This window comes from Poecile atricapillus, chromosome Z (genome assembly GCF_030490865.1).
Source record: "Poecile atricapillus isolate bPoeAtr1 chromosome Z, bPoeAtr1.hap1, whole genome shotgun sequence".
NCBI lineage: Eukaryota > Metazoa > Chordata > Aves > Passeriformes > Paridae > Poecile > Poecile atricapillus.
This window is the reverse complement of record NC_081289.1, coordinates 86,038,611-86,061,027: the sequence shown is the minus strand read 5'-3', so window position 1 is coordinate 86,061,027 and position 22,417 is coordinate 86,038,611. Positions and strand designations below refer to the sequence as shown.

Below are 22,417 nucleotides of genomic sequence, written 5' to 3'. Positions count from 1 at the left end.
CAAAATGCAAAGTAGATTTGAATTAAACTTTTAGATACCTTGATACCAAAATTTTCCTGGATGCTTCCCTGCTGCTAAATATTAGGAATTTGGAAGTGAATGCAGAGGGACTGCATAAAAATTTCAGTGTGCCTGAAGACATTGACTGACTATACTAACCCTGCATTTATAACTATGAAATTGAGTTGAAGTTGATATGAAGTTGAGAACTGACTGTGCTTTGCCTTAATGTAACACTGGGACAATTTGGAGAATGTTGGCATATGATGCCAGCAAGAACCTCTGACTTTGAGGAAAAGGTAGCTGATAGACCTCTCTTTAACTGCTAATCAAAATATGTTTCCTTCTAAATCTCCTCAGAAATAAAAGAATGAGAAATTGTTTTTAGGTACTCTATTTCAGCTTGTGAATGCACAGTATTTGATAGTCTGCAAAGAAGGGCCTGGAAGTGCCTGATATATCCACAGGGAGCCTTTGGTTTCAGACACTTCATTTGGAAAGATAATGGTAGGCTGTGAGGTGAGATGCTAAATGTGGAGATGATACATTCCTTACAATGTCAAGGACATCATTACAAAAAGAGTTTCTTGCTCAGGTTGAGATTGTCAGAAAGGAGGCAGTGCCAAAATGAAATCTTGCTCACATAAAACCAGACTACAGTACTGGAACTGCAGTCTCCTAGCACACATCCAGAAGGTGGGAACTTTATGCCAAACACTGTAATGGACTGCCAGAAAAATCAACAAGGAGAAAGTTTTCCCTTCAAGTGTTTTTGTGGAATTTACCAAAAAATTGTTACAGTCTGGGAAAAAAAACTAAGGGTAGCAATCATCTTGTTAGGCTATCTTCAACACACTGTTGTTTTCATTAAGCAAGTACTCTAAAAATATACAACCTTAAAAATAGTGTGTTTCATATTTTATTAACTGGAAACAGAGTAGCACTAATGCACTACACTGGAATAGTGCACAATCTGAAACTGTAGAGAAACATTTTTTGTACAGGGCAATGCATTATTATGAGGAAAGACTGTCACTTGGCACTGTCTTCTAAACACAGAAGAAAGTACATTATCTGAGTACTTTTTTCTGTTTCCTAGAAGGCACTAAATAACATGTTAATCAGCTTTTTATGTCATATCCTTTGTAGAGAAACCTTTGAAGTTCAGGTGAATTATTTTTAAGTATCTGAAAAATGATGCCCATCTGATAATTACATGGAAGATTTCTTTTCAAAATTACTTAGTTCACTTTCTAAAGCATTTCTAGGATGAGCTTTGATTTCAACAAATCTTTTTCCCTTCTCCATTTGGAATCTAATTCTTTAGCAGTAAACCTGTGGACTTAATCGGTTGTGAATGCTGATGAATATGTTATCAAGGTGATGTTTACGACTCAGTTAACTAATAGTTCAAGATGATAAGTATCTGTTTGCAAAATAAAAGCTCTTCCAACTTAGGAGTGGTCTCTGCATTTTTCTTCCGTGTTATTAAAAATTGTTAGACAGGAGATTTTTTTTTCTCTCAGATTTTCAAAAGAAATATTTTGTATCCAACAGCAGGTGTGGGTGAAACATCTCATACTAACTGGCATATTACTGTTTAATAAGATCTTCAATTCACATACTAAATCCTTGATATTTCTACTATAAATCCAAAAATACAGGTAGCCTCTCATGACTTCATTAATAGAGTACAGAAAAACAAATCATTATTTTCACTCAGCATAATGATTCATGAAAAAATAAGAAAATACCAAAGACCCGAGGCTCATCACTATACAGATTTCTGAAACAATAACTTGTATTTTGAGTATTTCAGTAAGTAAGGATTTTGCAGGGTGTATTAGACTGCTTAGTGTTTCAGTGTCAGGTATTGTGGATACTGCTGATGAAATTAGACTGCAATATTGTGTGAAAGATTTATGTAGTCAACTTAAAGCTTCATTACTGTGTTATTGCCTTTGTGGTCAGCAGCAGAGCCAGTGAGACTTTCTGACAATTGTGATTCCAGGAAAGTATGTACGCATCAGAACATTTTTCCCAATATGCACCAAATAGCACTTTAAGGCCTTCCTGTTAATATAAAAAAAAAACCCCATCATTTTCCCCTTGGCACAGCTGCAATGCATATATATGTAAATTAAAATAATAAACTAGAAAAAATGAATTAATTTGGAAATGGAAGGAAGAAAAAGACCCATAATGTCTATATTATGTGAAAAGGGACTAAAAAATATCCACCATGCTTTGTGGAAGCCATATTTTGTTTTCCCGGTTCTTGGAAAAGCATGAATATTTTATACTGTGAGTATATTTATAAATAATATATAACTGTCTTATAAATTATTACTAATTTTTTCAGTGAAGAGCTAAGCATGAGTTACTCACATTTTTATAGACCAACAAGTGAATAAAATGCCTCATTTACTACAAAATGCATTTACTACTCATGTTTTTAAGCATGGGTTTAAGACTAACTGGGACATATCACTATGTTGTATACTATCTGTAATTCAGCCCTGAGATCAGTCAAAAAACCCAGAGGTTCCAGTTGACTAACCTGACAGAAATGTGTCTAATTTCAGTATCATAACACTGGGTGGTGGTAGGCACATCTGAGATGATTTCCTGTTGGCCTCCTTTGCTCCTTCATCAGGTCAGACATTTTGGTGTGAGTTGTCCTATGTTCATTTCCTTTTCCTACCTGGAAACTTTGACTGGAGAATAATTACTTTGGTAATTATTCGGATTTGTTTGGGATGTTGGGGCCTGTGTCTGTGCTGCTGGAGGAGTTATTGCACAGCAGCTAGCACAGAAGAGGCGTACAGCTGGAAAGGTTTGTCACACCTCATGCACAAAGTGCAGCTGGACAGCAAGACCTCCAGAGGCTGGATGCAATGGAGGAACATCAGGCTTAAGGTTACACATAAGACAGAGTCACTGTGGACATACTGAGAGAACCCAAACTGTCCCAGAGGAGGGGCAGAGTAAGCCTGCATGAACCTTCTCATGGTGTATGAGCTGTCGACCTGACAGCTCAACACCTTTTCCTAATGAGGCACACATGCACACTGCTCATCTGTGCAATATAGAAACAGGACTCTCAGCCTTCCTAGAAAACCTGAACCTACCCTAGGTGTGTACAGGGATGTGTGAGGCATCGCTGATCTGGAAGGGCTTGTCAGGTCCTCAGGAAAGCAGGTATATTTGCATGATCAAGGAGCCTCTACAGTTTTGCACAGGCCTACCCTCCAGCTCCAGAGAGTGCTGAATCTTCCTCAGCCCCAATGTACTGCAGATGGTGGGGTACATAAATTAGCAGGTTTCTCCACTGGTCATCATACCTCATACTTTGTGCCTATCTTAGATAATGGGACAAGAGATTCTTAGCAGTAGAAAATTCCTATGACAGGCTTTAGATTTTTTCCACACCACTACCTTGTGTTTGTCCTGTAAAAGGCCTGCTGCTTGTGTGAAAGAGCTACCTTTCTAACTGCAAAATTCTCCTAGGATAATGGCTTCTCTTGGTGGTAAACGCAATGCTCTCTTACTGACTGACAAACAAATCCAAAAATACAAATCAACAGATTTGTTGGTTTATATTATTCATGTTAGAGTTCCTACAAGTGTTTTCCAGTGCACAGTGCATGGAAAGGCATGTAGATAAACCATTTTTGACAAATGCTCCAAAGCGTAAGAAAACTTTAATTGCATCAAATAGATGACATGTTCCCAAGCTATTAATTTAACAGGTGAGATTATACTCCAGGGCTTTTTAATGCAAAGACTGTTTATTTGAGTATTTAGTAGAAAATCTCATTTAATTGTCAATAGACAATTGGTGAAACTCTTGTGAAGTTCAATAACAATACTGATGCAGTTACAAGAACTTTGACAGCTTTAAACTACATTTTGATCAAATCTGATTTAATACAGAGTCAACAAGTATTGCTCTTTGTCTGTTAATACAGCTTGTCTAACCACAGGATAAGTGATGCTTGAATAGATTTAAAATGATATTGGATTTACCACAGTTAAATGTTTGACCACACACATGTTTCTGCTTCACCTCTGGACATCTATGTGGTACTCACTATGGTTCCAACTAGCTCAGAAAGGCTAAGTGATAACAGAGAACATCCTAAAATAATCCAGATCCTTCATATTAGGTTAAACTGAAATAAGTTTACAACATGTGTTTTTTCCTAGGCAGTTCTTTTTAGCCTTTTTGGAAACACTTTCTGATATGTATGACATCTTTTTGGCTAAAAAATAGCAAGAGGCAAAGAGATAAGATCAACCTGCACATACAATGTATCTGCATGCTCCAGCTCTCCAAATCACAGCTGCAATATGTTTACCATTGGAACAATTAAATTATTAACTATTAAGTGATCATAACTGGAAAAAAGGGAATTGGATCTTGCCTTCAAAGGACGATGAAAAAGAATGCTGGGTTTTATTACCCAGAAGTACAGGATCATCTCCCAGATGCCACATCTAGCTCAAACCTAATTTCTCATAGCTGCACTTTTTACAGTCAGCTTTCCCTTTTCCTCACTCCTTGTCTCAAGCACCTTCACTAGAGCAGAACTTCTTATTCCAGAAAATGAAGATGGGTATTTCTTTTAATTCTTCAAGAATTTTTCAGTAACAAAAGGAGAGAAACTTGCAGATTAAAAAGCAAAACAAACAAACAAACAAAAGTAAAAAAAAAAAAAAAAGAGAAAAAAAAGGTCAAACTTACTCTACTCATTTCTGAACACATTTAATAGTTTTTTATATTCAGAAATTAAGGGGAACTTCCATTTTTTTGGAGACTCATTACCAGCCCTGTCTCTACAGAAATCAAACTGATCTGGTAAGCCAGTACAAAAGCTCTAAGAATATTTGCTGTGCTCCTGTAATTCACAGAACTATAGAATTATGTGTGATGGAATGACACAAAACCACTACTAATAAAGGGAATCTTGCAACAATCTGCCTTAGTTTTTTCTTTTCAAATGTTTTTTTTTTACTTTTCTACTACAGGCTGGTTGAATATAATTTGCTATAATTTCCTTTCTATTTGCCCAAACTCAATTTAAAATCACTACTATGAATTTTATTTTGTTCATCTTCGTTTTTTTCTTTTGTAATTTTCATTCATTCTCCTTGATCCCCTTGTTATGCTCACTTCCATTCTGCATTCTTATCTTTATAATTTCCCTTTTGGTAGCCCAATCACATTTTCACTTCCTCTATGTCTCCTTCTGTTTAATCCATAATCTTCTTTTATCTCCTCTATTTTTAATTCTCCTCTTTACCAGGAGTATGATTGTATTACATTTGTCCCAGTCTGTTCTCCTTTCTCTTCTGCTCTACTTTCAGTCTCATTTGTATTTGTTCAGTGCTCCTTTCTCACCTCTCTGCATCTACCTACCGATGTATCTGCCATCCTCCCAGACTTCACATTGACAGACAAATCTGTGGACCCAACACCTGGAACTATATCTTCATTTAATGCTGGACTGATCCTAAAAACTTTCCAAAAGGAAATTCAGGCTGGTAACAAGAAAATATTGGTGGTATCTTCTTTTGAATTTCATACTTGTCTTTGCAGAAGGATGAAGTTCAGAGAGTCCTCAGAAGAAACGTGACATGGGAAGAGCTTATGTAAGACTAAACCATGGGATCTGTGAGCCTCACAAGCATCCAAACAACCACTCAGTTACCTTCTATACAGTGGCAATACATAATTCAGAGCTGGTGCTTCAAGTTCAAAGACATACACATACACACATAGACAAGAACCTGTGTGGATTTCAGTCAAAATTTACCCTATCTGTCCTTGCAGTCAGCTGCTTATTAGGGCAGCACCAGAACACTTAACTTTTCACTCTTCTTGGGGCTCATCACCCATAGGCAATGGCCTAAGACACACAGGAGGAACTACAGTTTCAGAAATTCTCACATTCTGTCTGATCTTGCCTGGTGCTTTCCCTGGCTGCCTTTGGATGCGAGCACTACCACTTACTGTATGCAGCACTTTAGAAAGTTACTTCAATATAACATAGCCAAATTCTACACTACATCATGTTACATATTGAGGTGTCTTTCCTTGGCATATTTTGCTTCTTTTTCAACATACTTGATTCTATGTAATCTCAGAAAATTATGCCTTATTCTCACCTGTTTTAGAAAACTACAACAGGTGAGATACAGAACAGCAGATATTTGGCTGGATTAATCCTAAAATAACGTTTCTTAGTTTTGCAGCTTTATAAATTCAATTAGGGAGCTGAAATGACCTGTACTCTTTTTCTTTTTCTATATGAATCATATGAAAATGTGTTTTAAACAAACTCATCTGTTTAAAATCAAGTTTGTGAAAGGAATTCATAGATGCACTGGCACTGATATATTGTGTGCTTCAAGAATGATTTTTAACCTCATGCTTTCTCAGCCCTTTCTGAGGTATGTCTGTCTCTGGTGTCTGATTAACAAACATCATGATGCCATGAAAAAAACCCCAAGTTCCCAATCTCTAGCAAAATCTGAAATGAGTCAAAACTTCAAACAGTTCTGGGCTTTACTGAAATTTCACAGAGTCAAATTTTCAATCTTGCAGCAGATCTCGTCTCCTAGAAAGTAGTCTGTACCTAGATCTTCCCAGCTATGGAGTTTTGAAAATACATCTAGGACTGCACAGGACATGAAGGAAAAATCTGAATCAAATGAGAATTCCAATGCATTTGATGATGATGGAATGGTCAGAGAAGGTGCTAGTGATGACAATTGAACGTCCCTTTGCCTTCCCAGCCCCCTTCATATATTCTCAGGCATAGGATGACAAAGGGAAGTCCACGGGTCACATGAACAGATATTGTTGACATATTATACTGTCTAAACTGCCTTGTCTACCTAATCAAACCCCCAACTTTGTCCATCAATTCCTTACTCAGAGGTAATTTTTTCTTACACCAAAACTCAACTACATTAACCAGCTCTATAAAGAAGAAAGATTAAATACAAAGTCACAGGTTCCAGTGCCTGTGGTCTGTCTGTTTTTCGAACAGCATATAGTGGAGGTAGACCAAACCTTCAGCACGAAATAGCATGTTTAAAATTAGAATAACTGCAGCATCATAGTGAACAGTAAAACTCTGCATTAAGTCCTCTGTGGTCTGGGAGACAATTCTTCCAGAAATTCACTGCTCAAAAGAAGAGTATTAGTTTCATAGGGTGGATCTACACAGCCCAAGGATTTGGTGTGACCATCCTTCTCAGAAATATCAACATGCTTCAGTGTGTGGGAACGGACCTAGCAGTCTAAAGGGCTCCCTGTAAGCTTCAAAGAGGCTAAAGAGTATATGGCTTCAAAGATTTATAAAAGGTTGAAATGTCTATAAAAGATACAAAATAAAACAAAATACTTAAAACTTTCTGATTTTTTTAAGGGGTTTATTTCCAACTAAGCATTCACTACCTTTACATCCTCTGGCTCAACATTCTGGCTTCAAATATTTTTTTGGTTAAATATCCATTTCTTTTACATTATTTCTGTCTCTCCTTGAAATGGAATTGTTAAAAATCCAAGAAGAGGACTTTTTTTTTTTTTCAACTAACTGTTTCTGAAGAAGGTGGTAGCTAATTTTATGGAGACAAAACGGAGAAAAGTCTTCCCTCCTCATCTGTACAGGCTGGACTCCTGCTGGCTAGCTGATGTTATATATGCTTGTTATCCTCATTCCTCATGTTAGTGAAGTCCTTTTGCCTCATTTCATTTTTTCGCCTGCCTCTTTCCTTCTCTGAGGCTGTGTCTAATAATATAAAATATCAGAAATCTAACAAGTAAGGGATCATATTTTAAATAATTATAGGAAACATTAGATTTTTTTAAATTTTAATCTATGATTGATGGACTGGCCTCCATCTATTTCCAAAGCAAATTTTAAGAAAGTAAAAGCTCTTTTAGATAGTTACAGAGAACAGAAAACTATTGCAGTCTTCTTCCAGATTTAATATTTATATTAGATATTAATATTTTAATGTATTAAGCCTTCAATATAAGTAAAATATCTGGATTTAAAAATAAAATGTCATTAGCATGCAATCAGTATGTTTTCAAGGCCATTTGTCATGCAAATACCACACAAAGCTTATTTATCCTGCTCTTTGAACCACTACATTACCATTTCCTAACACATTCCTTCCTAACACATGCTAAACACAAATTACTGACACATATATGGTGTAAGACATGAAATGTACATGAAGGACAGAAAATGACCGTATGTTTTGCCAAATGGTTATGCATACACAAGAACATGCTGTGAGTGCACACTGGACTGTGCCATGGTGTGCTATGCTATGTGTCACATCCAGATTCTGATTCTGCTGACAAAATGATACGTGCTCTTTTAAAGAAAAACATACAACGTTCTTACTAATTCACAACATTTTTCCTTCAAATTAAAAGCTTTTATATGTGCAATGTGCAATGATCATTATATATAAAAATAATCTGTGTTCTTGTGTTGCTTCTCTGCTCCAGTAAGAGCATTCATCACAGGAAGGAAAGTAAGCATTTGTGATGGAAGTGCTTGGCAACCATGCTTTACTTTCTTTAAGGACTTGGGAATATTACAGTCAGCCATAAGTCAGTCAATAGCAACAACTACAGCAGATGAAAGGAAGGCCTCAGTGCAAACAGAAGGAATGAACTGCATACCATAAAAATGCAAACAGGAGTGCGGAGCCAAAAGGTAGATAGGTAGTTAGGATTTTTGAAGATTCTGCAAGTGCTGGTGGAGGCCCTTTTTATGTAATATGATGTAATTCCACACCACACTTGTAATGAAAAAGCATTGTTCTGTCTAATCACAAAATGAGTGAAACCCATGGCATGTCAACCTATTAGAGTGACTTTGTCTGAAAATGATTAAGTCCTCAGATCAAATGTATTCGTTGAGATACTACATTGGCAATTACTCTACTCTAACTATCTGTTAGTAGCAGGAATGAATATTTTATGACTTGTGACTTCCAACGCACATATTGTAGACTTTCTTTTATATTTCTGCTTCAAGACAAGACTGATGTGGCTATTGCATTACTCAGCAATGTTCTGCAGAAATGGTAATGATAATGGTATATCTTAGCAAATGCCCAGGCCATTCTACAGCACTTTGGAAAAATAGTTTGCTATTTTGGATCGTAGTGTCCAGGAATATTATAATAGGAGAATTTGCAATAGGTAATCCCTACTAGCTAGGTGCTTCATTTTTTTCCTTTCTCTGTTTATAGATGACATAATTTCCTTTCTCTGTTTATAGATGACATTAAGTTCTTGTCCTGCAGTAGTATTTTCACAGGATGGGGAAAAATAGACTAGCTGCACAACTTAAGTGATCATAAGATATCTATCTATTGACTTTGAAACCAGTGACAATACTGGTGAAAATTGTTTTGCCTTTTTTATTTTCAAACAGCTCTTTGGAAACATTTCTTTGCACCATTGTGACCCATTGGAAAGAGGGTCCAAGTATACAATATTTTGGAAAAAGCAGTTGTAAAGGGTACAAAAAATTTAGAATGTACTGAAGACTTACCAGGCATCAGGGAAAGGAGAAAAAAGAAAACAAGGAAGTTCTTCTATTCCTTCTGAATAAAAATTAGCATTGAAACATTACACTTCAGAATGACTTAAACCAAGGAATGCAGGAGATGAGATGAGATTGAGGGACACACAAGAACGTTAGAAAAAGAATATTTAAATGCTAGGCCTACAATATCTCCTGAGGATGGATGCTTAATTACTATAAGTTATTGTTATAAGGATAATCAATTAGACTACACTCTTTTAAACCAATTTTAGGTCTCAGTGAGGGTAAGGACTTGTATGATATTCAGGAAAATCAAGTCCAAACTTGAAAAATCCAACATAAGTTGTAATTTTTTGGTGTTCATTCTTAAAAAAGAATTCCAAGGTAAATTATGGCTGTTGAGAATAAAACTTACATCTCTTGTTCTAATCAGATAATCACATCCTTACATCATGGACTCAGGGTTACAGTGGGTGCCCAGACATGCTCTTGGTGCACATGAAGTGCACCAGGTACTTGGGCTACATTAGAGCAGAGTGCCAAATGTGGGGTTTTGTGCCATGCTCCCTCTGTTCATCACTAGCTGGTGGGGTTGTAGCTGAAGCACTGGATTCAGGTTTGGGCTGTCCATGAAGGATGAGGAGAAACAGGGAAGCATCCAGAGGAAGGATGCCAAGGTCTGTAGTAGCCTAGAGCATAAGCCTAAGGACGAGTTTGAGACAGCAGTGCTTGTTTAAACCTTTTGAAAGGCTGTCCTACAGCCATCTGCAAGGATGTTAAAAAGGTGTCAGACATATTTTTCTTCATAGGGTGAGGTCCTGTGAAGGGAAAATGTCCAATAATAGCAGTTTGTGGGATTCAGATAACACTCTGGTAATAGGATTGGGGAAAGTTTCTAAACCTTTTGCTGGAGTCCTTATGGATTGTTGAATATTAATTATTGGAGGTTATTGACTAAATGAAGCTACAGACAAACATACTCAGCATTGAAAATACTCCTCTTTGAGAAGAGACTCAGACTGGAGACCTTCAGAGGTCTGTTCCAGTCTATGTGTAATCTGTCATTCTACAGATAGCTGTGAGCTGTCTTGTGTTCAAGGCAACGAGTCAGATTCACTTCCAGTGAATCAGAAGTCAGTAAATTGGCAGTGGTGGATTACATCAACCTGACACGCCACAGATCCCTTTCTGCCATGGAACAATGTAAGCAGAGCATCAGAGATGGCAACACAACTGCCCTTCAATTACTGCATCTCCCTTTTGAGCTGCTGCATTTTATTATCCTAAAAATCTCTATACCCTTATCCTGAGATTCTTCTGCTCATTAATGCAATATTTTTGGAATAGTATGGACTCCATATTTCAATGTAAAAGCTTTTACTTGATGCAATGCTATACAAATAAACTCCATGGGAGAGATAGCTACAAAGATATCTTTCCTTCCTTCCAGTGTATATCTTCAAGTGATCTCTGTGCCTTGAAAATTCTGCAAAAAGTCCAGGACATAAATATTTGTATGAATTGGAAACCAGAAAGATTTCTGATCAGATCACTTTGAATTTTGATCTTGAAACACTTTCAGAAAAGTTCTTTTTACTTTCAACATTTCATGCTATAAAATGATGCACTTTGAAACTCCAGGATTTGAGACAACTTGATGCTCACTTCAAGAGATGGTTGCTGGGCTGTGTTAAAATACTTTTCTTTTGTGAAAATAAGAAAAACCTCTGCTGAGCATTAAAGCATCAAATTGACCTCTAGGTAATCACACAACTGAGTGACTCTGTGCTGAACCTGCAGGCTCAGGGCCACAAATGTCATCCTCTGCTTGTCTGAAAAACATTTTTTATTTCCTGAGTATTTGCTGAGGACAAAATAAGAGCAATACAAGTGGTAAAACCTAAAAAGGTAGTGGAAAACAGAATGCTCAATAAAATCTTTTCCCTAGTGCTCATAAGAGGCATAATTAGAGATTCTTCTTAGTCTTCTTCCTTCTATTATTATTCCTGTTCTTATTCTTATTTTATAGTACACTTATGCAGGAAATTAGATACTGCTGAATGACTGATAATGATGCTGTATTAGGAACAAAACCAGCTGGGACTTTCAGAATTATCTGACATATTTAATGACCTAATTTAGTTTTAAATTTTATAAAAGAAACTGTCACTGTTCTAGTCTATTTGAAAGGAATGCCATTTTCTGTACCTTTAATATGTGAGAACAAATTTAAAGCTTCCCTTTGTGAACAGTATGTGACCCCAAATATCAAGGAGACCTATCACTGCACTGGATAAAGACATAGTCAAAGCAAAGGAAAATAAATAAAAAGAAATGACAAGCCTAGCAAAACTCAGGCAGGCTTAAAAATAAGAATAAAATCCACTTTCAGCACTATTGTTAAGGGGCAGGCTGTGATATAAAAAGTTACCAATTGTTTACGAGTTCCTAAATCTGTTCTGTTTTCCAGACCAGACTTTTTTTTTTAGTGATTAACTAAAACTTGCATCTTCTCCTGACTCTCCCACAAAGAAAATGGTGATGCTGTCAGTGTTTTCCCCCACTCCACATGCTTGCAACTGGAATATGGTAAGTAAAGACATACATGCATGGCTGCACAGACTCCCATTTGGATAATAATCCCTTGGCAGCAATGCCAAGTCATGCACAGGATGGGGATCTACATTGCTCTGCTATAAATAAGGTAAAAGAAAAGCATCGGAAATTTGCCATCTGTTTGGCTGACCCAACAAGGCAGGTGGTCTTTCTCTTCCATATGGTCAACTTCCTAATAACTAGAGGGTGGTCAGGACTCAGTCACCCTCTTTTAAAGCAAAGAAAAGCAAAACATTGCAAAAACATTCTGGATGTCACTGAACCAAGATGTACAAATCTTACTGGCAGCCTTCTTTTTGAACAATTTTTCCACATTTCAATTTTGAGGAAGTGTTGTGAGATCCAAGTACTTTTGTGCTTATAAGAGAGAGAGGGAGGGAGTGGTTAAATGGTGGAGAGTCTCTATCACAGAGGAAAGTGGAAAGGTGGATGCATACTTTTGTGTGTAGGGTGTACTACAGAAAGAAAACAGAGAAAATAAATTCTTCATTTTTTGTGGATGTTTGAAGAAGTCAGGCAAGCATTTGACTTGAACCACCAAAGTCTGTAGTTTCATCCAAGTACCTTTTAAAAAGATAAGTCTGTTGACCAAATCTGACAAGTTAAATTTCTGTAAAGAGATTTATTTTTTAAGATAAGATTTTGCCACCAAAATGTGTGCTGTAAACTGTAAAAGCTCACACTTTTCTTTTAAACACCTTCAAAATAACTCCTATTTATGCCACAGTTTTATGTATTTTCATGATATGCCATATTCAAATGTACCTTCTTGTTGCTGGTCAAGCTAGGATTAGATTTTACTATACTCATCTGCAAAGGAAGGTCCCAGGCATGCACCCAAAGCTCATTATGCACATATTTTGTGCATATTTACATTGTGCTCTCTGAGAAAAAGCAATATAACTGATATCCTGAAAACAACAAGCCTGTAGTGACTGGAGTTCATGCAGTGGTGTTGAAGGCTGTAAGTGGCACATCATTTTAATTTAAACACAGATTATATTAATTATACAGAAAACTTTATCAAGCATGAAGTACATTCTAGTTTATGTTCAGCCAATTGGGCCTGCCTGTAATTCCTTGTCATCTAGTGTCTGAGAGCTAAATTTCTTTTCCTAATCTCATTCCTGCTTCACATGCCTGTCACAAAAAGTTTCACGATTCCTCAAAATCGCCTGTTTGAAGAGAGTTATTAGCAGAAAGGCTGCATACGATCACTTTTGAAAAACTTGATCTGTTTTCATTCCTAAAGAAATCTTATGGAGGTACACTGCTGATGTTTGTGTGTGAGACCAAAAATAGAATTGGAATTAAGTCCCCATCTCTAATCATGTGTACATTACATCAAGCATCAAGTGTGGGTACACTACAGAAATAATAATACTAGTATTAAGATATTTTATTTTATCCATGCAGAAATGCTTACTTAGGTGACTATTTTTTCATTTAGGTAGGAAAGTGGTACATGAAAAGAAAAACTATAACTTTCAGATAAAAACTGGGGCTTCAGTCCGGTCATGTTGCAATATCATCAGGTTTGCAAAAGATGAAGTGGAAAGAACACCTCTTAACTCAGCTTCTGGCTTTGGTTAATGACAGCTGCCTTGAAGAAACTAATAAACACAGTGCAAAGGTATAGTAACACTCCTATGGAACACTCACACTGCATATAAATATCAGTGTCTCTTCAACCTGCAAAATATTTATAATAAAAGACCTCTCCCTTATGTTTTGTCACCCTTTTCTTTGACTGTACTAATTTCACCTCATTCTTTACTGAACAGAGAACCTAACTGTAGACAGTTCTAAGGAAGAAAGGCTACCAAAGACCTGAGTGGAATCTGAACCTTAGCAAATACTGCTTGAAACTTAGCTGGAACAAATCCAGCTATTTTTGCTGTGCCTTTATCCACAGCACTCTAAAACAAAATTTATTATCTTTGTTCATCATTATTTGGTTTCCTTAGCTCATGGTCACCATGGACAGCAGAACTACTCCCCCAGATATGCAGAATTATTGCTTCTTTATACTGAGCGGTTTTTGCAATTATAAAGCAATACAAGTAACATGCTACTCACTTGTATTTATCTTCTGAAGTGAAATGTGCTTTTCCAGGTGTCTACGAAGCTTTACCTCTGCTCCATATTTACCAGTAGTACCATTGTCAGCCAAAATAAAATGAGAATGCATGCTGTTGAGCACTGTCAGCTTGCTCATGGGATTGGACATTGTCTGGTATGGTCGGACCACCTGCATTTTAGAAACAGGAAAAAGAAGAGTTTCTACAAGTTTCTAAACAGAAAAGCACCTCTGTACTAAATCATTACAAGATTCAAGCTTACAAGATGAAACAAAAGAAATAATCAAAATTAAGGTACTGCACTTGAGTGTTACTGTCTTTTATGTGTAGAGAATGATCTTAACACTGCCCTTTGAGATGCAGACATGGCTTAAAGTGTTTTCCATGGTAACCTGTTTCAATAGTGCCAGCATTCACTGCTTCTTTTAAAATCCAGCTAATGGTCAGTGTTCCAAAGGTCTGGGTGACTACATACACCTGTATACCCTGTCTGCTGCTGACTATTTACAGCACTGCTGTAAAATCTCACCTTGCTCTGACCAAATTCTTTGATTCTTCCTTCACAGACCCCACCCAGCATCATGTCTCAAGTGTTGGTTCATCCAGAACCACCAGCACTGGAGACACACAAATACAGATAAGTTATACTCTTGGAGAGGTGTACACATGATATTACACCACATTTTTCAATTTTCTTGGAAAAACTATTGGCCCACTCCTAGCATCAGTAAAAGGGCACTTGTTTGTGTTCACAACAGCTTTAGAAAGTTTCTGTTCAATGGGAAATTTGCTTCACTTCCTTTGATTTGATCTCATCAGGAGAAACTGAGTGCAGCAGACAGATTGAAATACACCACTCATAGCCACCAAATAAGACCAAATAAGACCAAATAAGAGCATGGGGTCACATTTGCCTGTCAGCTGCTTCGGTGGGTATCTATGGACACAAGTAAGTAGGCTTACTTGCAAGTAAGACTGTACTAACATGGCAAAAGAATTGGTGTTGTCTTGAGGCATCCTGACTGATACTTCTGAGATTTTCTAGCAGTACTATTACATGCCTTTCCTCTGTATGTCTTGTCATTTGGGAGGGACAATGCTGAAAATCTGTAAAATGAAGTTCTGGCTGAAGAAATGCCATAATGACTTGTTAGAAAACTCAGCTGGGCTATCCTTCATTAGCAAGGAATTTTCTTCAGAGTTCTGACGTTGCTAATTTTTCAGCTCTTGTGCTTTTAATGCACAAATATGTACACACAAAATTTGACATAAATGCTTGCTGACAGAAATATAGCAAGCTTTTTACTTATTCATAAGCTTTTGTCCCTCTAAAGAGGTACAAGAAAACAGCTCTAAAGAGATCTCTAATTCAGATGCAATTCTTTAAAAATAATATGTGCTAGTAATTCATTAGCTAGAGATCTCTCTATATACATTATTTTCACCTGTGAATGTCTGCCTAACTTTGATCAACTCTTATCCAGCAAGGAGAAACACACAAACTTATTTTGCTGTTATGAACTGTCATGCAAAGGGTGCTCTGTAAGTTCTTCATCCTGAAAAAGGGAGGGAATAGACCTAGAAGGCAGCTGGCCAACAGTAAGGCAGTACACTACACTCTGTGAGAACAGGGGATACCTCTGGCTCATATTTCTTTTATGCTGTTTCTCTTGGAGCCCCATTCATAAAAATTTATTCTACAGCTGCATATGACTTAATGAATGCCAGTACACTGCTGTAATGTGTTTAATAGTAGCTTCTACAGATACAGAAACCATGTACCCAATGCCACCATCAGAAAGAAAAGGAAGGTTCTTTCTCACATCCCTAAGAATAAAATAAAATCAGATTAAAACAGTGCATATCTTTTTAAATTATACCCACTCCATCTCTCAATAAATGGACACTAGCGAGGCCTTACAGCTGAGAAATCCCTTGAGCTGCCCATTCATTGTATGACTACAGGCCACAGTGCAGACACTTCTACTGACAGCTTGTGGTTTGTTCCTGAGAGCTCAAAACCCCCTAATTCTGACAGCTTGATCTGCAGTTCTAATGAGCCCCAGTACTGAAGCCTTCATATATTGACTCAGTAATGCTGCAGGAGAGATTAGAAGGCTGTCCTTTTGTTCTGCTTTTAGCTACAAGGTGAGTTACATTATTCAATAAATTTGATGGATGTGAAAATGAGACTACAATTATTTTTAACTGAACTGTTCACAGCATGCACAATTCAACATCTGAATTATTTTTTTAACAATAAAATTTCTCGAACCACTCTGTTAGACTTTTCATGATAAAAGGATAAACAAAATCTTCAAGAAGGTAAAAACATCCTAGGCTTTGAGGCTACTTCCTTGAGGTTACTTATTCTTTCACAACACTAAGCAGATTTTTGATTTCTGACTCTTGCAGTTTCTATTCCCCCATTTTTTCAACTCCTTGCATTTTACAGGCAAGTTAAATAGATGGAAAAAACTTTGAGTGTAAGCTCTTTTTACAGCCATAGTATCATATGACAATTTGGGCTGGAGTGACCTTAGAGAACACCCAGCTGACCTTAAAGACTCCCCATCATGGCCAGGGACACCCTCCACTAGACCAGATTGCTCAAAGTTCATCCAACTTTGCACTGAGAATAGGGAGAATAAGGAATAATGTCCCTTGACATCTTCCTCTGCTGGAAGGAGAGCTGAAAGGAAGTTTATGCTCAAGACAGTCCCTCCAAATACAGTTTAATGAATGCGACAGCAGCCGTGCTGTGAAGCAGTTTCCATGCTGCATGGGCTGAGGGAATTCTGTCAATAGGTGAGTGGCTGGGCTGACCCCAGCCCTTGCCTTTGCACCCTGAGGTGGCAGCAAGCTTGAGTGAAAAGCACGGTTGATGTCCTTAGATTCCCTGTGGGTACATGGCACTCAGCACAGAGACAGCACTTGAAAAGTCTCTCAGGGTAGCTCACCATGACAACAAGCCCGCAAGTGCCATGTGAACCAGTGCAGGAATCTGAGCAGTCTATGTGGAGGCAAAAAATTTGAGACAAACTGTGAGCTCAAAGTAGTGATGGAAAAAGAAAGAGATGCATGCTTTGCTTTTCAGGGAGTAGCAGCTGTTCAAATCAAGCCATTTCTGCAGCCCTGTTGCTCTGGAGCTTACCAGGAACAGAGTAATTCCTGATTTAATCTAGAGGTTCCTGGAAGTATCATGGTCTAAATTCTCAACATATGCTACAAATACGCCAGTCCTTATCTTTGCCCCTGTCTACTACAGAGGTTACTTGGAATTAAACTCAAATGAGGATGGAACAGACCCTGAAAATAAAGACATGCATGCTACAATGACTTACAAAGTGTACTCTTTCAGAAGGGAGAATACCTCTGTGTGTAGGAAGCAACTTGTTTATAATCACAGTTTTCTACAAGACTGAGCAAGCCACTTTACTTTCTCAGTTCTATCAGAAAATGTGGGGAAATAAGGCAACTAACTCCCTCGTGTTCTTTGTTTTTAAATTAGAATCTGAGAGTGTTAAGAGTTGTACTATTTTCTGCTATATTGCTTTTATAGTACTGGAGTAAGACATGTGTCTTTAGGGATCTTTAATCATCACAATATAACAAACAGAAAACAGTAATAATATTTCCTTTAACTTGGTCAGTTTTCTTTATGGCTCTGAGGAAGTCCCCCAGGATTCCCAAAGGCTGACTGATTTGGAAGGGTAAATGTAATTAAACTGCTCAGCTATGTAGTCTGGATCCATAAGGCCAGGCACAGGCTGAGGCATTAGCAGAGGAGCACCTCTGCTGAGCACACCTCTCTTGCCAAGAGGCACAGGGAGGCCACAGGCACTAGGGCATGTGCCATGGCCACAGCTCACCCTCTGCCTCCCCTCCAAACCCCATGACCACCACAGTCTTCTGCCTCTCTCTGAGACTGGAACAGTATGTTTTTACAGCTCTTCAGTTCTGATCATAATTTAACTAGACATAGTGCATATAGGCATAAATCCACATTAATGCCAGAGTTCAGCAAGTCTTTTACTACTTGTTGGTTTGCCCCCGCCCCCACCCTTGTATAATCCTTTGTGGCCTTTGTTTCTTGCTTAATGATGATTCATTTTACATGCTTACATTCTATTTACATTTCCCCTTCTCGGTTCATTTCACAGCATTCACCTCTAATGAGCCAGTCAATATAGCACACTTTGATTTTTAAAAAGCTTCCAAAACAGCTTCCTCACCAAATGCTTCTAAAGAAACTGCATGCGTTGAATAAGAGAGAAAGTCCTTTGAGACTTAAGTAACTGAGGAAAGCTGGGGGGAAGGGTGGGAAAACAGTGAGAAGGGAAAGATAATTTTCTTGAAGACTCTTACTAAGAAGATTTAGTGATATAAATGGCCTACCTCAAGCTGTGTTTTATTCAATTCAACATAGGTGTAAGGGATTTGTGAATAATTAGAGGGTGAAAAGCTTACAAATATTTCAGTGGACTAAAGTCTTCATAAGCAGCCCGATGAGGCAATGAAATGGAAGATGAAATTCTGTATCAGTAAGCATAAAGCTGTATCATTAGATGTGCATTAGAGATGGGTAAAACCAGAAGTGCTCCAGCATTACATCATGCTATTGATCAATAATTTTATGAAACTATTAAGGTCCAGGAGTTGAGAGGATAAATTTAATTTTGTCTGTCAAAGATATACTTCGAAATATTTCTGTCTTTAGACAGAACCTGCAGGACAGATCCTGCAATTGTAACCCTACTGATACAATTGTGTCTGCATTAATAATAGAAGACCTTACCCAAATTAGCTGTAACTTTATATTAAACTTTTGTCAGTTTCTATCTAATGATCAGAGTAAGTATTAATTGGTTTATGATTTCATCAGAAAATGTATTTTTAATTTTAGTTATTTATTTTTAAGATAAAATTACAGTACAACTTCCTGGTTTCCTGTTAAATTGGAAAGATGTTTAGAGGAAAGCATTGCTTAAAGAAATCAGAAGTCAGGGGAGCTGCTCCACTTGACTGGAACAACTTGGAAATAAAGTTCTTTTTTTATCTTTTTATGCAAAAGAAGGTTCCAGACACCCTTAAACAGGAAGTGACTACCTGAGAACTGAGGTAGCTTTGCAACAGGAGGAAAAAGTAATAAAGGAGTAGCAATGTTCCAAAATTCATAGCTAAATTTATGTTTTTCTTAACATCTTTGTTCCTGCTGTTTCCAGAACCTCTTGCCTCATCACTCAAGACTATTTATTTGAAAATGCTATGTACATTACACTACTTTAAGAAGATAGAATGCATCCTTGTGCTTAGCTTTTTCTGCTGATTATCTTCTGCACTGCAGCTCAGAAGAGTTCATTGGTGACTCAGAATTACTGTGGCAAAGTCTGACCCTGCTTGTTTGTGTGGTATTGGAGTACAAAGCTCCATGCTAATACAGTTCCCCCTAACAGCTATACCTTCATAGTGAATTGCAATAAACTCCAGTTGGATAATTTTCTTTATAATCATTGTAACTCTTTTGAATTAAGTGATACTTGAATCTTCTTCCTCTTCCCAAATTGGTCATGGGTGCAGAACATACAGAGAAGAATGGGTTAGACTAATGGAGACAAGAAAGAAATTCTTTATGCGGATTGGAAACGGTATCTCTTCACTCATGGTTGGTTCTCAGACAGATTTCTTAGGAACGAACCAGAAATGAGGAAAAAAAACAACAGGTTCAGAAAGGCTTCAGGCAACAAATAACCAGTGTAGACAAACTATTCATGTACTTAAAATTAAGGAGTTAATCTTACTGTATTAAAGTTTTGAAAGAGAAGAGTGGTGTGAAAGAATAGGAGAAACACCAGCCCTGTCCTTCAGAAAGTGGCTGAAAGTGAATTATTTGAGGTCACTCTTATCTACAATACCCAATAAGACCTTTCAAAATTGCATCAATAAAAATGTATGGGAGGGAATATATTCTAAGGATAGCCTGCAATTTTGAATTTAACCAATGCATTTGGTAACCAATGCATTGTTTGAAAATAAACCAGATTTCAAGTTTTGCAATCAGTGTTTTCTTAAGCACTTTCCCAGGTTCACAGAGTTCTAAGGATGAAGATTTGATATATTTTCAAGAGTAGCTTTTAATAAATTTCCCTTATAATTTATTTTAAAAGAATGTACTGTGCAGGAATTTTTACTGCTGCCCTGTCAAAACCCCCCTTCAACTCTAATGGAAAACCAGTGTATATATTGACTTTTTGCTGCAGACAATAATTCTAAGAGGAATGGCCAAGTGCATGATGGAGAGGACAGGAAAAATAACTGGAAGATTTATAGCTACTGGAGGTCATCTATGTCTATACAGGTCTTACATCTTTGCCAATCAGGTCCTCTTGATTTTCCACAATCCCCCAGGGAGCTATACCGATAGTGCAGATCTTCCCTCGAGATTTTGAGGCATGATCTTTCAGGGCATCTCCAACGTGCCGAATGACCCCTGGCAAAGAAACAGCACAAAACAGAAATTAATTCATAGTTATCTTTTTTTGTTCAATATCATGTGGATTTATTATAGAGTTGTTTTTTTAGGAATACCTGTGCCTGTCCTTACAATTAAGTAAAGCTATGAATACATTCCTATTTCTTATTATTAATTTCTGTGAATTCATTTTATTGAAGCAAAAAATTATTAAATGAAGTAATAAGGAAAAACCACAGCTTTAGAAAGAAAAATGGAAATGTTGACAGTTGACTGCAGCTTATTTATTTGCTCTAGTGCTTACATGTGCATGCAAGCATTTGTGTATTTCCAAGCACAGAAAGAAGCATAGGAATTAATTCTGCTCCTTGCCCCCCACCCCGCAACTCCCTCAGAAGTGCAGCTGGACAGAAATGCTCCCATCAAGGATGTAAATGTGAAAATATCATTATGCTACCCTGAGATGAAGCTATCTTGTCACTCTTTAAAAACAAACTCAGTCACCTGAGATAGCTTCCAGCAGAGTATTAGAACCTGCTTTGGGAATCAGTGAGAAAATAGAAATTAGTACAGAGAGAATGGCTGCTCCCCAGCATTCTTCCAAGTGCTGCTTGCACCTAGACCAGCTTTGGCAGTGTTTCAGTGGTATCTCAGTGCAAAGGACAAGTGTCATTCCTCCTTCCTTTTAATAAAATAATCTTTTAAAATCTGTCTATTAATGATTATTTTTAGGATGTGGCTGCACTGAAGCAGACTGTGGGTTTTCTGCAGATGTTCTCTGATTCTCAGTTGAAGAGTTTCCATATTTTTCAGATTTCATGATTTCAATATGACTGGATAGAAATCATGGCTGACAATTGTTAGGAGTCTGGCCATAGTTTTCTGAGCTGCAAATGACCCAGGGTAAGAAAACTCCCCACAATCTAACAGAGCCTCTATGTCCTGGAGTCTAGTGTTCTCCATATGGTAGAAAGTTAAAGAAAACCCATTCCTATACCTGCCATCAGCTATGAATTATGCCATGATCCAACAGCCTAAAGGATTTAAAGCAGAAAATGTGTGCTGACTGCAAAAATTTCTGTTTAGAATATTCAACTTTCAGCATGACATGAAAATTCAGAACAGTCATGTTTATAGCCAGGTATGCTTTATCTCTCCCACATCACAGATTCTTAGTCCAGCAGCACTATTTTAGGACTTTTCAGTTATAATTTTCCTTAAGAAAAACACAATTTTAAAATTCGCCTTCAGCAAAAGAGACTGCACCAAGAAATTCTCAATTTTTATGATTTCACAAATAATTTTCAGCTATGCAGTTTGAAAACCTAGTCCTGGAGTAATCAACTGCTTTCCTCCAGAAATTAAAGAGAGCAATGAAAAATTACTCATATTGCAAAACTCCTTCTGGAATTATATGTTTTAAAACCAGCAGAGAGCTACCTGAACTACATAGTTTTGTCTAGGTAGTTTCTGATAAAAGGAAAAACAGTCCTTTTCAACAGTATTTATGATGACTTTCCTGGTTCATTTGTATTGCTTTTGCATTTGCAACTCTAGGGATTTGAAAAATGGTAGGAAGCAGTTGTGCATTTGCCACATGAAAGTGTTATCATCTGTCAGTTTGTTTTTTTTTAAAAAAAGACCTGTAGCTTGATTTTTAC

The 22,417-nt window shown here is 37.2% G+C and overlaps 1 protein-coding gene across 1 annotated transcript in view; it reads right to left on the bottom strand.

Moving 5' to 3' along the window:
* TRPM3 (transient receptor potential cation channel subfamily M member 3) overlaps positions 1–22,417 on the bottom strand; it is a 265,606-nt gene that overhangs the window by 99,909 nt on the left and 143,280 nt on the right. Inside the window, exons 5-6 of the mRNA XM_058827630.1 lie at positions 20,650–20,774; positions 14,283–14,454 (exon numbers count right to left, since the gene is read on the bottom strand). Coding sequence (XP_058683613.1) covers positions 14,283–14,454; positions 20,650–20,774 — 297 coding nt within the window. The remainder of the gene's footprint in view (positions 1–14,282; positions 14,455–20,649; positions 20,775–22,417) is intronic.